At 47.3% G+C, this 12,149-nt stretch overlaps 1 protein-coding gene across 1 annotated transcript in view; it reads left to right on the top strand.

The window, feature by feature from the left end:
* Positions 1-12,149, top strand: part of HYDIN (HYDIN axonemal central pair apparatus protein) — a 376,996-nt gene that overhangs the window by 305,770 nt on the left and 59,077 nt on the right. Inside the window, exons 62-66 of the mRNA XM_054049428.1 lie at positions 253-361; positions 1,894-2,154; positions 2,693-2,835; positions 6,723-6,941; positions 8,353-8,513. Coding sequence (XP_053905403.1) covers positions 253-361; positions 1,894-2,154; positions 2,693-2,835; positions 6,723-6,941; positions 8,353-8,513 — 893 coding nt within the window. The remainder of the gene's footprint in view (positions 1-252; positions 362-1,893; positions 2,155-2,692; positions 2,836-6,722; positions 6,942-8,352; positions 8,514-12,149) is intronic.

Genomic DNA, 12,149 nt, shown 5'->3' with positions numbered 1-12,149 from the left:
GTTAACTTTTAATACTTTCTCCTTACAATCTGTTCTATTTGATTACCTTCTAGTCGCGTTCTGTTGTATTCAGATGAATTCTAATGATAGTCTGTTCAGTTCAGAGGAATATAGTCTGTTCTGTGTGATTACATTCTAACAGTGAAAGCAATGAGTGTTCGGTTCTCTGGAACATCGGTAACATTCGGTGACTCCACTTGCTGCCCCATATCCTAGCCCATGTTGCCATGCTTTGTGTTTTTCTTTCCCCAGGTGATGGTTGACCTGTTGGATGATTATGGAGTTTTCTCACTGAAACCCAGGCCTACCACTCACTGCCTCTATGTGGCTCAGAGTGAGGGGGATGAATCAGGCAGAGAAGGTAAATGCAATGAGCCTGGCAGGAGTGAAGAATTCCAGCAGCTCTTGTAGGGGATGTCTTCAGGTGATTGGCACCTGGTCTGAGCCCCAAAACTAGACTAGCCCAGGAGTGAGCAGCTAGGCCAGAAAGTGCTGCCTGAGTTACTGGGTCCTCATTGGTGCTGCAGACACCGGGACTTCTGGGGCATTTCCCATGGATCTTTGTGCTGCAGTGCATTGAGCTGCTCTGTGATTCCTTCCCAGTGAATTGTGGGAGAATTTGTCCTTCAGGGCACACAGGGGAATTGTGGGAAGGCATTTGAGATTACCAGCACTCAAATGGTTTAGCCTGAGTACTTGCTGCAAAGTGGGTGGATTACCAGCCTGAGAGAAAGCCGTACCTCACCTGTAGCCGATAACCATGAACAGACCAGCTAGCCCTGTTTGAAAGCACCATCACACTGGATGGAGTGAGAAGGGTTTTGTGTGTGGATGGGAGTCAGGTTGGAACCAGCATCTGAGTAAGAGCCCAAGTTACCTCTGCAGCAAAGACATCCTCATAGAGCCTGCAGTATGGAGCGAGTCTGTCATGAGACCTCCTCCCGGTGGAACTCAGCCATCCTCCAGGAGAACAAGGGTTTGGAGACGGCCATGCTTTAGCTGGTTTTCCTCTTCAAACCTCTTAGGAATGTTTCCTTCTGTGTCATAACTATAAACCTTCCTGTATACAGTACTATAAAATCCCTCCTGCCCAGAGGCACCAAAATCCTTTTACCTGTAAAAGCTCAGGTAACCTGGCTGACACCTGACCCAAAGGACTAATAAGGGGACAAGATACTTTCAAATCTGGGGGGTGGTGGAGGCTTTTGTTTTTGCTCTTTTTTTTTGGTGGTTGTTTGCTCTTGGGACTAAGAGGGACCGGACATCAATCCAGGCTCTCCAAATCTTTCTCAACAAATCTCTCATATTTCAAACTTGTAAGTAACAGCCAGGCAAGGCATATTAGTTTATCTTTGTTTTCTCAATTTGTGAATGTTCCCTTTGCTAGAGGGAAGTTTATCCCTGTTTTGCTGTAACTTTGAAACTAAGGCTAGAGGGGGTTCCTCTGGGCTCTTTGAATCTGATTACCCTGTAAAGTTATTTTCCCTCCTGATTTTACAGAGATGATTTTTACCTTTTCTTTTTAATAAAATCCTTCGTTTAAGAACCTGACTGATTTTTCCATTGTCCAAGACCCAGGGGTTTGGGTCTTTGATCACTTTGTAACCAATTGGTTAGGATATTATTCTCAAGCCTCCCCAGGAAAGGGGGTATAAGGGCCTGGGGGGATATTTTGGGGGAAGAGGAACTCCAAGTGGCCCGTTCCCTGTTTCTTGTTAAATCACTTGGTGGTGGCAGCATACCAGGTTTTAACCTAAGCTGGTAGAAATAAGCTTACGGGGCTTTCATGAGGGTCCCCATATCTGTACCCTAGAGTTCAGAGTGGGGAGGGAACCCTAACAGTCTGCAACTCTCAGTTCTGATTTCCAGCCCAAACACTCCATTCCTTTGCAGGAAGGAAACCCCACACAGCTTCCCTAATCCTGCAGAATGGTGAGTCGGCAGAGTTTGATGTGCTTTTCAAACCCATCCTGGCCCAGCGGGTGGAAGGGAAAATCCATCTGTCAGTGGTGGACAATCAGTATGAGGAAACCTGCATTCAGATGGTGGGAGAGGGCTACCAAGACGATATCACGCTGGATAACATCCATGGGCTGGTAGCAGAGAGCAACGAGGAGAATGCAGAGGGGCAGCTGGAGGAGGACAGAGTGGAGGGTAAGAGGCATTGTTGAGAATAATTTGGCCCCTTTGAGGTTTTTAGAAGGTAAATCAGGATTTTGGATTGAGCCTGCTGCTGTTGAAGTAACCATCTGAAATTGTGAAATTGACCAATTTTAAAACCCTCTGCCATGAAATTGATCAAAACGGACAGTGAATTTGGTAGGGCCCTACTTATTGTGCCCTCTCTACAGCTGGGTTTGTGTGTCTCTGTTACACAGGACACCTGAGCGTATGTCCTCCAAGTGGAAAGGTGTGTTTCAGGCTGTAATGTATTGTGGAGGCCTTTTGATTTCAGTGAGTGGAGAGGTGCATGTGTCCGTGGATGAGAGTTGGATGCACTGCCTGAGGAGGGGCTGCTCTAAGAGCCCTCTCTGGTTGAAGTAGGCGTGTATGTGCCAATGGATGGGAAGGGAGTCACATGTATGAGAGGAAGAGTGCTGTGCGAGTCGTCACTGCCCTACAAGTGCTATAACCAAATCAGTGAGCATCCCCATTTTCGTTCTTCCTAGTACTCCTGTTCTTCTTCTTCTAGCTGCCAGAGAAGATCACATCCAGTTTGGGGACTGTCACATCGGGAGGCCCTACCAGGTGACCTTCACGATAACCAATCGCAGCAAAGCAGACGTGATGAGGTTTGAATGGCCTGCTGCGGCGTCGCTTGTCTTCTCTCCCCAGGTATACAGGAACCCCTTTGTTTTATCCCATGCACAAGAGGTTGCTCAGCAAGTGATGTGTAGTTAGCAGAGCACTGACCCAGAGCTAGGTGGCAGTGCCCTGGCTGCCATGCAGGCGCTCCGGTTTGTGTCTTGGGTCAGTTCTCTGAATCCTTGGACTTGCAAAGGTGGGAGGCAGAACTGTCAGCCCTCGTGGGGGAGTCATGGGATCCCACCCTGCTGGGAAAGTGCTCTTGCTCCCTGAGGGCTTTCGGTTGTAGAATTTCACTGGGTTCAGAATGGCCATTCCCTTTTTAAAGTAAGGTGTAATAGGCCTGCACCTTCCTGGAGCGCCCTCCTGCAGCAGAACAGGGATGCCTGCCTCAGTTTCCCTCCACCAGAGTCCCCAGAAATAGCCCAAACAGTCTTTCTTACTACAAATAGCCCTATGGGGTTAATTTATTACAAACATCCCCTGCACATAACCATAACAGTACCTCGAGGAGAGCCCTGCCGCCCTCACTCTGCCCCTGTTCACCGGTCTGACTCTGGCGCCCCTCACCACACTTCACTCCCAGCCTTCAACCCCCTCTAGCCTGCTGCCTTCAGCTCTCCAGCTTAGAGCGCTAGCAAGTGTCTCCCTCTGCTGCTCTCAGCCTTCAGCCCCCTCTGGCTATCTCTGGCTTGGCTCTCTGGCTCAGGACGGTCTGCCAGCTCGCCTCTCTGCCGCCTCCCAAGCCCTCAGCCCTTTTCAACCTCCTGGCACTGGCTTGGGCTCTTGAAAGTCAGTCGACTTCCTGGGGATACCTCCCTCTTTCCACAGAGGACCTGCAGGAGGCTCGCTACAGCTGGCCCCAGAGACCTCTCTGGCCTCCTGACTCACCGGCTCTCCCTAGTCCTTTATAACCCCCCAGGTGCCACTCCACCCTCTTCATTGCCCAAACTGAGAACGGCTGTTCTGGGACAGGTGAGCTGAACCTCCTTCATTTACGGGGCCAGAAACCCTGTGACATGAGGCCACTGAGCGAGACTGAATTGCTATAGGTTCCGGTGTCATCTGTATGCTGATATCACTGCTCTACAGTCAAAATGCTTCTGAAATAAATGTAGTCAAACTTTACTAATTCTGGGTCACTGAGAACAAAAATGATGCTTAAAATTGTTGATTGGCTCTAGTTTTCAAGTTATGCTATTGGGTCAGTATATACGACCCTTGACTTGGGAATGGCGGAGGATAAGTGAGTTATACAGGGAAGGAATCTCAATTTAAACCAGAAATGACTAAAATACATCTTTGACTGGCTCTATGAATAAATCTATGACTGGGTTTGGACAGTACTTGCTTTTTAGGCAAAACAATGAATGATGCAATCTGAAGCTGGTATTACGTCATACATGATATGAATTGCATCATTATTATTCCTAGAAGTCATGGATGATGCAATCATAACAAAGCTTATATCACTCTGCTGAACAAATTGCCCTATATCAGCTCCAGAAATCATACAGTGTCGTGCTCTCTTATTTGTCAGTGTTTGATTTTGCAAAGGGACACATTTCTGTTTAGCCAAAGTGAGCAGAGATGCCTCGTACTTGTGTGAACAGTGCAGATAACTTTGGCTATGTTTGTGGTGAAGTGACTTTTGCATCACAAAAGCGCAGTATAACTACTAAGGTTAAGAAAGCCTATCACCTTTATTTTGGCTGCAAAATTGGAGATCGGGATAAGAGGTGGGCCCCACACATATGCTGCAACACTTGTGCAACAAATCTTCGCCAGTGGTTGAACAAGAAAAGGAAATCTATGCCTTTTGCAGTGCCAATGATTTGGAGAGAGCCAACAGATCATACCAGCAATTGTTACTTCTGCATGGTGCCTCCAGTTGGGAAAGGTGTGTCAGAGAAGAAAAAGTGGACTGTGCATTATCCAAACATTCCATCAGCTATACGCCCAGTACCTCACGGAGAAGGACTGCCGGTTCCTGATGTACCAGAATCATTCTCACATGAGTCAGACGAGGAAGAGGATGAAACTTCTGGTCCTGATCCATCAGTGTCACAGGACCCACATTTTCTCCCATCCTCCTCCTCTGAACCACACCTCATAACACAAGGTGAACGGAATGACCTTGTCAGGGATTTGGAACTACCCAAGAGCAAGGCAGAGCTGTTGGGCTCCAGACTACAGCAGTGGAATCTCCTGGCAGGTGATGTTAGGGTTTCCATGTTCCATGACCGTCAAAAGGATCTTGTCCCATTCTTCTTCATAGAAGGTGATCTTGTAGCCTGCAACAACATGGATGGTGTGATGGCAGCCCTCAACATCGTTCACGATCCAGATGAGTGGAGACTGTTCATTGATTCATCGAAGAGGAGTTTTAAAGCTGTTTTACTGCATAATGGCAATGTTTTGCCATCAATTCCAGTTGGTCATGCAGTCCATATGAAGGAAACCTATGACAACATGAAACAACTTTTGAGGTGCATAAACTATGACCAACATCAGTGGCAGCTTTGTGGCGATTTGAAGGTTGTTGCTCTCTTGCTTGGTCTGCAGACTGGATACACAAAGTACTGCTGTTTTCTCTGCCAATGGGATAGTCGTGCAAGAGATTCCCACTAGATCAAGAAAGATTTGGCATCTCCGACAGTCAGTGGAGCCTGGGAGGAAAAGTGTTCAGCATCCACCACTTGTAGAATCAAGGAAGATTTTGTTACCACCCTTACACATCAAGCTGGGTCTGATGAAGAACTTTGTCAAGGCCATTGACAAAACACAAGCAGCTTTCAAGTACCTCCGTGGAAAATTTCCAAGGTTAAGTGAAGCTAAGATAAAGGAAGGTGTCTTTGTTGGTCCTCAGATTTGTGAACTTCTTCGACATGATGCATTTGACCATGCACTGCGTGGCAAGGAAAAGACGGCAGGGAAAGCCTTCCAGTTAGTGGCAATAAATTTTCTCGGAAACAACAAGGCAGACAACTACAGGTTGTTGGTGGAAAACCTCCTCAAGGCATACAAAAGCCTTGGTTGCAACATGTCACTAAAGATACATTTTTTGCACTTGCATCTAGATTTTTTTCCCACCGAACTGCGGAGCAGTGAGCGACGAGCACGGCGAGCGATTTCAGCAGGACATTGCAACAATGGAGAAACGCTATCAGGGCAAATGGAGCCCATCAATGCTTGCAGACTATTGCTGGACAGTGACAAGAGATGCTCCATTTAATAAATACAAGAGACAAGCCAAGAAGCGCCGAGTAGACACTGAATAGGACTAAACTATGTACATAATAGTTTTTTGCCTTTTGTTTCATAATACATTTTATTGATATAACCCTTTTTCTGATTTTTAAAGTGTTACATAAACAGGACAGGTGAAATATTATCATGTAAAGCAACCATAAACACATGAAAAGACCTAGGTTTACAATTTATGATTAAAACTCTACTATCTACACAATATACATAGACATAAAATGTAAAAACTTAAATATCTTAGAAACAGTAGCCAATCAGTTGTTTTAATTGTCATATTTGAATTCAGCACATCAAAATACATTATAAATAGCACATTTTATCTCTGAAGCAGACGACTTCTCAAAAATTGTAGACCAGTGTATCCAGCTTTGCATCTTCTTTCCATTAGACCCAGGTGGAGCAGCTTCCTAGAGGTGGTCCCTTGAGTGTGTTGTGGCTGGTGTCCATGTGGGGAAGCACGCACCACCATTGCCTAGGCTAGCACTAAACAGAGGTGAATCTGGCACCACATTCACTGCATGGAAAAATGCAGACTTGCATTCTAGCCCATCCATTTCTTCTCCATGTAGCTCACAATAACACTTCATCCTTTGCTAGCCACAGACTGACCATGGAGGAACTAATGGCATTGGCTCTCCGATCCTCTCCAGGTTGGCCACCTCCATGCTGAATGTGCTAAGGATATCACAGTGACTTTGAAATCTAATGTTCCTGTCACCTTCAAAATGCACACGGTTAAGTGTAAGGTGTCCAGAATCACCTTCCAGCATCCTGCGGACCAGGTCCCTGACTGGGATGACCGCCTGCATACTGTCAAGTGGGTGGATGCTCTGAGGAGCCTGACGACCACGCGCCCGACAAAGAGGAAGGTAAGAATGAGATTATAAGAGCAAGTGAAACAAACACAATAGCATTTGGAGCCACCGTGTAAAGCCTAAAGACAAAGGGTCACATTCACTGCTGACTAAGCAGCTCCAGCTGCTCTGCACAGAAGTTTAAGAGCCAGGGTGATGAACCATCGGAACAAGCTACCAAGGGAAGAGGTGGATTCTCCAATCCAGACTGGAGGCGTTTCTGTAAATAGGTATTAGCCTAGTGGTGCAGTGGGCTAGTGAGCACAGTGCATGGGCAGCTGGGTGGAATGCTGTGGCCTCCGTTATAACGGAGGTCAGATTAGATGATCTAATGGTCCATTTTGTCCTTAAAATGTCTTAGTCTGATTTCAGTCAGGAGGGAATTAGACCCTACAGGTTGCTTGTGGAAGAATGACCCTCCTTCCCCATTGTGTGTTTCCGTTACCCTGCCTGTACTTTGAAGTGAGCACTTTCCACATTTTAACAGCTGAGATTTCCCTCCTGAAATCATTACCGTGTGCAGGGTTGTATTATACAAGTGTTAGCAGGTAGCTTCATTACCTGTGTAGCAGCTCAGCTCAGGCAGCCATAGAAGTATTTTCTTCAAGAACTCTCTTTATAGCTTTTATCAGGTCAAAACAAAACACAGTTGGTGATGAATGTTTCAAAGTTTTGGAAGGTTGAATGGCCTAGAAGCCAAATCTTTTCTTTATCCATAAGAAGTAGCAGTGCCTCCAGGCCTTTCCAATCGATTCCCCTCCACCCTGATCCAGACACGCTTGTCCTCACCTGGGCTGGAAAGGAAATTCAGTCTCATTTACTCCCAGCCATGATCTGGAGTAAAACACCCACTGCTAAGGAAAAAGGGAAAGTCAGTCTCTACGTTCATTCAGCCAGGGGCTTCTTTACCCAAGTGTCTGCAGTGGTGGGACCGCTGTATTAACAAGGGGTGGGAGCATGTGATATCGGTCATTCAGGCCTGGGCTCCTTTCTGCTTCTTCACCAACTCTGATCTGCAGACACCATTTCCTCGACCCCTCTGCTGAGATACAGGGTTGAGGCACAGCCACCGCATAGTGCTCCCACGGACAGTTCTCCCTGTCATCCGGGTGCTATCTGTTTGCTCCAGAACCAGGGGCGCTGGAACAGTTTGTACAGTGGGGGTGCTGAGAGCCATTGAACCCAACTGTAAACCCTGGATATGATGGAAACCACTTCAAGTCAGGGGGTGCTGCAGCACCCCTGGTTCCAGCACCTATGTCCAGATAATCAGTGGCAAAGGAATGAGTATCAGAAGGAAAGTTCAGGATGGTTGTGTCTGAATGGCCCTCACAGTTTTGATGGTGGTACCAAGTCTGGCTCTGGAGACTTGAGGGGCTCAAGTGCTTAGTCAGGTTACTGTTGTTTTTCTCGTTTCTGTCTGAAGGTGATAGAGACAGACCCCGAACCCACCCACACTGTTCTGGAAGACAGCAGCCGAGAGCTAGAACTTCGAATCAGTGCCATTGTTGATTACACCCAGTTCAAGCTAGAAGCTAACTTGGTGCAGTTCAAGGAGACCTTGCTCTTCCAGACCAGGGTGTTCAAGTGAGTAACTGAGATTTCACAGGGACAACTCAGAAAAACTGGTTCTTCTTCAAGCGATGTCCCTGCGGGTGCTCCACTTCAGATATTGGTGCGTCCCAGCGCCATTAATCAGAGATTTTCGGTAGCAGTGTCTGTCTGGGTACCGCGTGCACAGTAGTCATCTTGCGGCACCATTAGTGCCTCATCTAGCCCGTGCACCATCCAACCCCCTCAGTTCCTTCTCAGCCATCCTCGGCCTGAGACGGAGCTCTGTGGCAGTGTCCCAACATCTTTTGCTCAATCTTAATACATTAAATTAGATTGTTTAGTAGAGTTTAGTAGAGTTCAGTAGTGCAGTTCGTATTGGAGTACCTACTTAGCACGTAAGTAAAAAAAAACACCTTTTATTTTTTACGTTAGCTTCTTCCGAAGTGGGAAACCTATCCCCACTACAAAAGGCCTGGTTCCCCAGGATTTAAGAGATGCAGCTCATGCTGTGAAGCAATGTCCATCTCTGATGGGCACTCTTTCTGTGTCCGTTGCCTCGGGGAGTTGCACATCCCTCCGAAGTGCACTCGCTGTAGCAACCTAAAAGCGAGAACCAGGCGTGACAGAAACCTATGCCTAAAGCTGATCCTGATGGAAAAATCACTTCAGCCAGCCTCTGACACAGGAGAGAAAACCTCTCCTTCTGGTGGCTCCCCAGGCGCAGCCTCAACTAAAGACAGCACCCAGTCCTCCAAAAATACGCAGAAAGAGCCGCAACCTCCCCACATAGAGAGAGACAGAAAAAGAAGTGGTCTCCAACCAGGTCGCTGTCCTTGGTGCTGACCTCCATACAGGTGAGCACCTTTGAGGCATTAGGCACTTCCAGCCCCATTCACACCAGGACCTCTGCCGAGCCCCACTGCAAGGAGAAGGAGTTGAGGCGTAAACATGTCTCCCCATCAACGACACCAACCACTCCAGTGAGAGACATGGTGCCAAGGCCCTCACCAGTGGCCATGCCCTATCCCTGGCACCAAGAAGTACATTGGCACCAAGCTACAGACCCAAGACAATACATAAGCCATCGTCACAGACAACCAGTACCATCTAAATCAACAGCATCGACACCAACGGCACAAACTGATGGCACCCAAGCAATTCTGACAACATAAAGACATTGCTGTCTCAGAGTTGCAGTCACCCCCGTTCAGCCCCAACGATTCTCCTGAACGTACATATATACAGCAAATGATATCGCTTATCACCCCACCTATATTGAGCAATGAAGACAATGATTGAGATGAAAGTCTCTTTTCAGCTCAACACTCTTCACCCCCTGAATGAAGGCAACTTTGGGAACCCATGAGACTCAAAATCCAGTACAGACAAGACGTACAACCTTGGTATGGGCAGCCATGGATGTGCCCACCTATGCCCTTCCCCTTGCAATGGATCCCTAGGGACCCTTGAGCGGCATAGAGGGCTCATCATACCAGACCAGCGACTCCAACTGGGGCAAAATCTGGTCACCCCCACCATTCCCTAGCTAGGAGACTTCAGAGGTACTGGAGGACACAGGAGAAGAGAGAGAAGGTTAGAGGTCACATCACCTGCACACAGTTCATCATTATCCCCAGATAAAGCCATAATGCCACCACCCTCTACCACAGCTGATGACTTCAAACAATTTCAAGAACTGTTTAAACAAGTAGCCATCAGTCAAGATATCCCACTGGAGATGGTTCAGGATAAAACAGCATAAATTGTTACAAATCCTCCACACATCTTCATCCTCCAAGATAGCTCTCCCGATAAATGATGCCATCATGGAACGGGCGGAGATGATTTGGCAAACACTGGTGATGGTACCACCAAAGTGCAAAAGGGTGGACAGAAAATATTATATCCCCACCAAGGGGATGGATTTCCTGTTCTCCCACCCACAACCCAACTCTCTAGTGGTCAAAGCCGCAAATCAACGCGGCAAAGAGCCTCAATCCAGGTCCACCCCTCGGGTCAAGGACCACAAAAGGCTCGACCTCCTCGGTTGAAAAAAGTGTACTCCTCAGCGACACTACGTAAAGTTGCCAACTTTCACGCTGTAAATAAGCAACCCGGATTTCAAAATAAGCCAAAAAACAAACTAATCCCATGTCAAAACAAGGCCAAAACAAGCCAATCCCTAAAAGAACCCCAACACTCTGTGACGGGATCCCCGGGGTGCAGTCTGGGACTGTGGGACCACTGTGCCCCCCTGAACTCTCTCTAGCCTGGGCTGTCTCTTACAATGCCTTGCTAGGGACCAGCAGCAAACCCCTCCAGGCATTGTGATCACTCAGCACAACCGCATGTGGAGCCCCACACCCAGATAGATTGCATGAATGCTCCCAGAGCCACCAGAGCCAAATCCCCCCACCAGCTCCCAGCACCGTACCCCAGGAATATACCATCTTGCACTGCTCAAGATCAGCAATGCAGATTTATTAATTAGTTCCCCACTTCATCAATGTAAAGTGGACATACACCAGCCTTTGCAAAACATGAGCAGATTTGCCACACACTTCATACAAACTCACTGGTAAAGATAAACAGTAAAACAAATTTATTGACTACAAAAGATAGATTTTAAGTGATATTAAGTGATAGGCAAAAAATCAGAGTTAGTTATCAAAAGAAAACAAAATATAAGCATTCAGTCTAAACTCTCAACCCTATTAGACTGGGCAACATCTAGATTAAGCAGTTTTTCTCACCCCACTGGATATTACAGTTCATAGTACACAGATTTCACTCTTGAAATCTGGGCCAGTCCCCTCAGTTGGAGACTTCAGAGTGTCCTTGTTGCTTGCAGTGTAGATAGGTGAGGGAGAAAGGCCAAGCATGGGCCGGGCCCCCTGTGTTCGGTTTTATACCCTCCATCCATGTGCTTGGAAAACACAAGTCCAGGCATGTCTGGGGGCATTGCTGAGTCTCCAGGCAAGGTTGAGCAATTCCCCTGGCCTCATGCAGGTGAGTCATTGAATAGTAGCTCCCTTGCTGGACAATGGTTGTTGATGGGTTGTTTGACACCCCCTTGGGCGTTGGTTACTTTCCTTGCTGTTGCCTCTGAGGAGCTAATATCTGGCTGAGCCAGGCAAGAACCAGGAACTTCAAATTGTTTAAAGCACAATCCACATGCACGTCATGTCGCCCCACGTGCGGGTCACCACGCACAGGCACACAGGCGACGCAGCAGCTGGAGCCAAATGCCAATCACCATTCAAGCTTTTTGATTGGCTGGGCCTGGGGGCGGGGCAGGGCCGGGAGCCAATTAAAAAAAAGAAGCAAACAGTTACAAGCTACTTTAAAAGCCCTAGCAAGCCCAAAAACTAGCCAACACTAGCCAACTCAGCCTAAAACAAGCCCAATTTCTGTTTATTTTCCATGGGTTTGGACACAAAAACATTGCCCACAACAAAGACAATACACACTACAAAGAAACAGACAGAAACTACAGTGCTAGAGAACACCTCAAACTCAGCCCTCAACATCGCAACTGGCTTCCTCCAAATAACAGTTTTGAATATTTGGTCTGCGGTCTGAACAACCTCCCCCACTATACAGCGTCAATACCATGTTTCTTTGACCATCGACTACGCCCATTTTACCAAGTCTGGGCGTCGCTAACAA

Source organism: Malaclemys terrapin, chromosome 14 (genome assembly GCF_027887155.1).
Source record: "Malaclemys terrapin pileata isolate rMalTer1 chromosome 14, rMalTer1.hap1, whole genome shotgun sequence".
NCBI lineage: Eukaryota > Metazoa > Chordata > Testudines > Emydidae > Malaclemys > Malaclemys terrapin.
The sequence above is the reverse complement of the archived record's forward strand: the minus strand, read 5'-3'. Positions and strand labels throughout refer to the sequence as shown.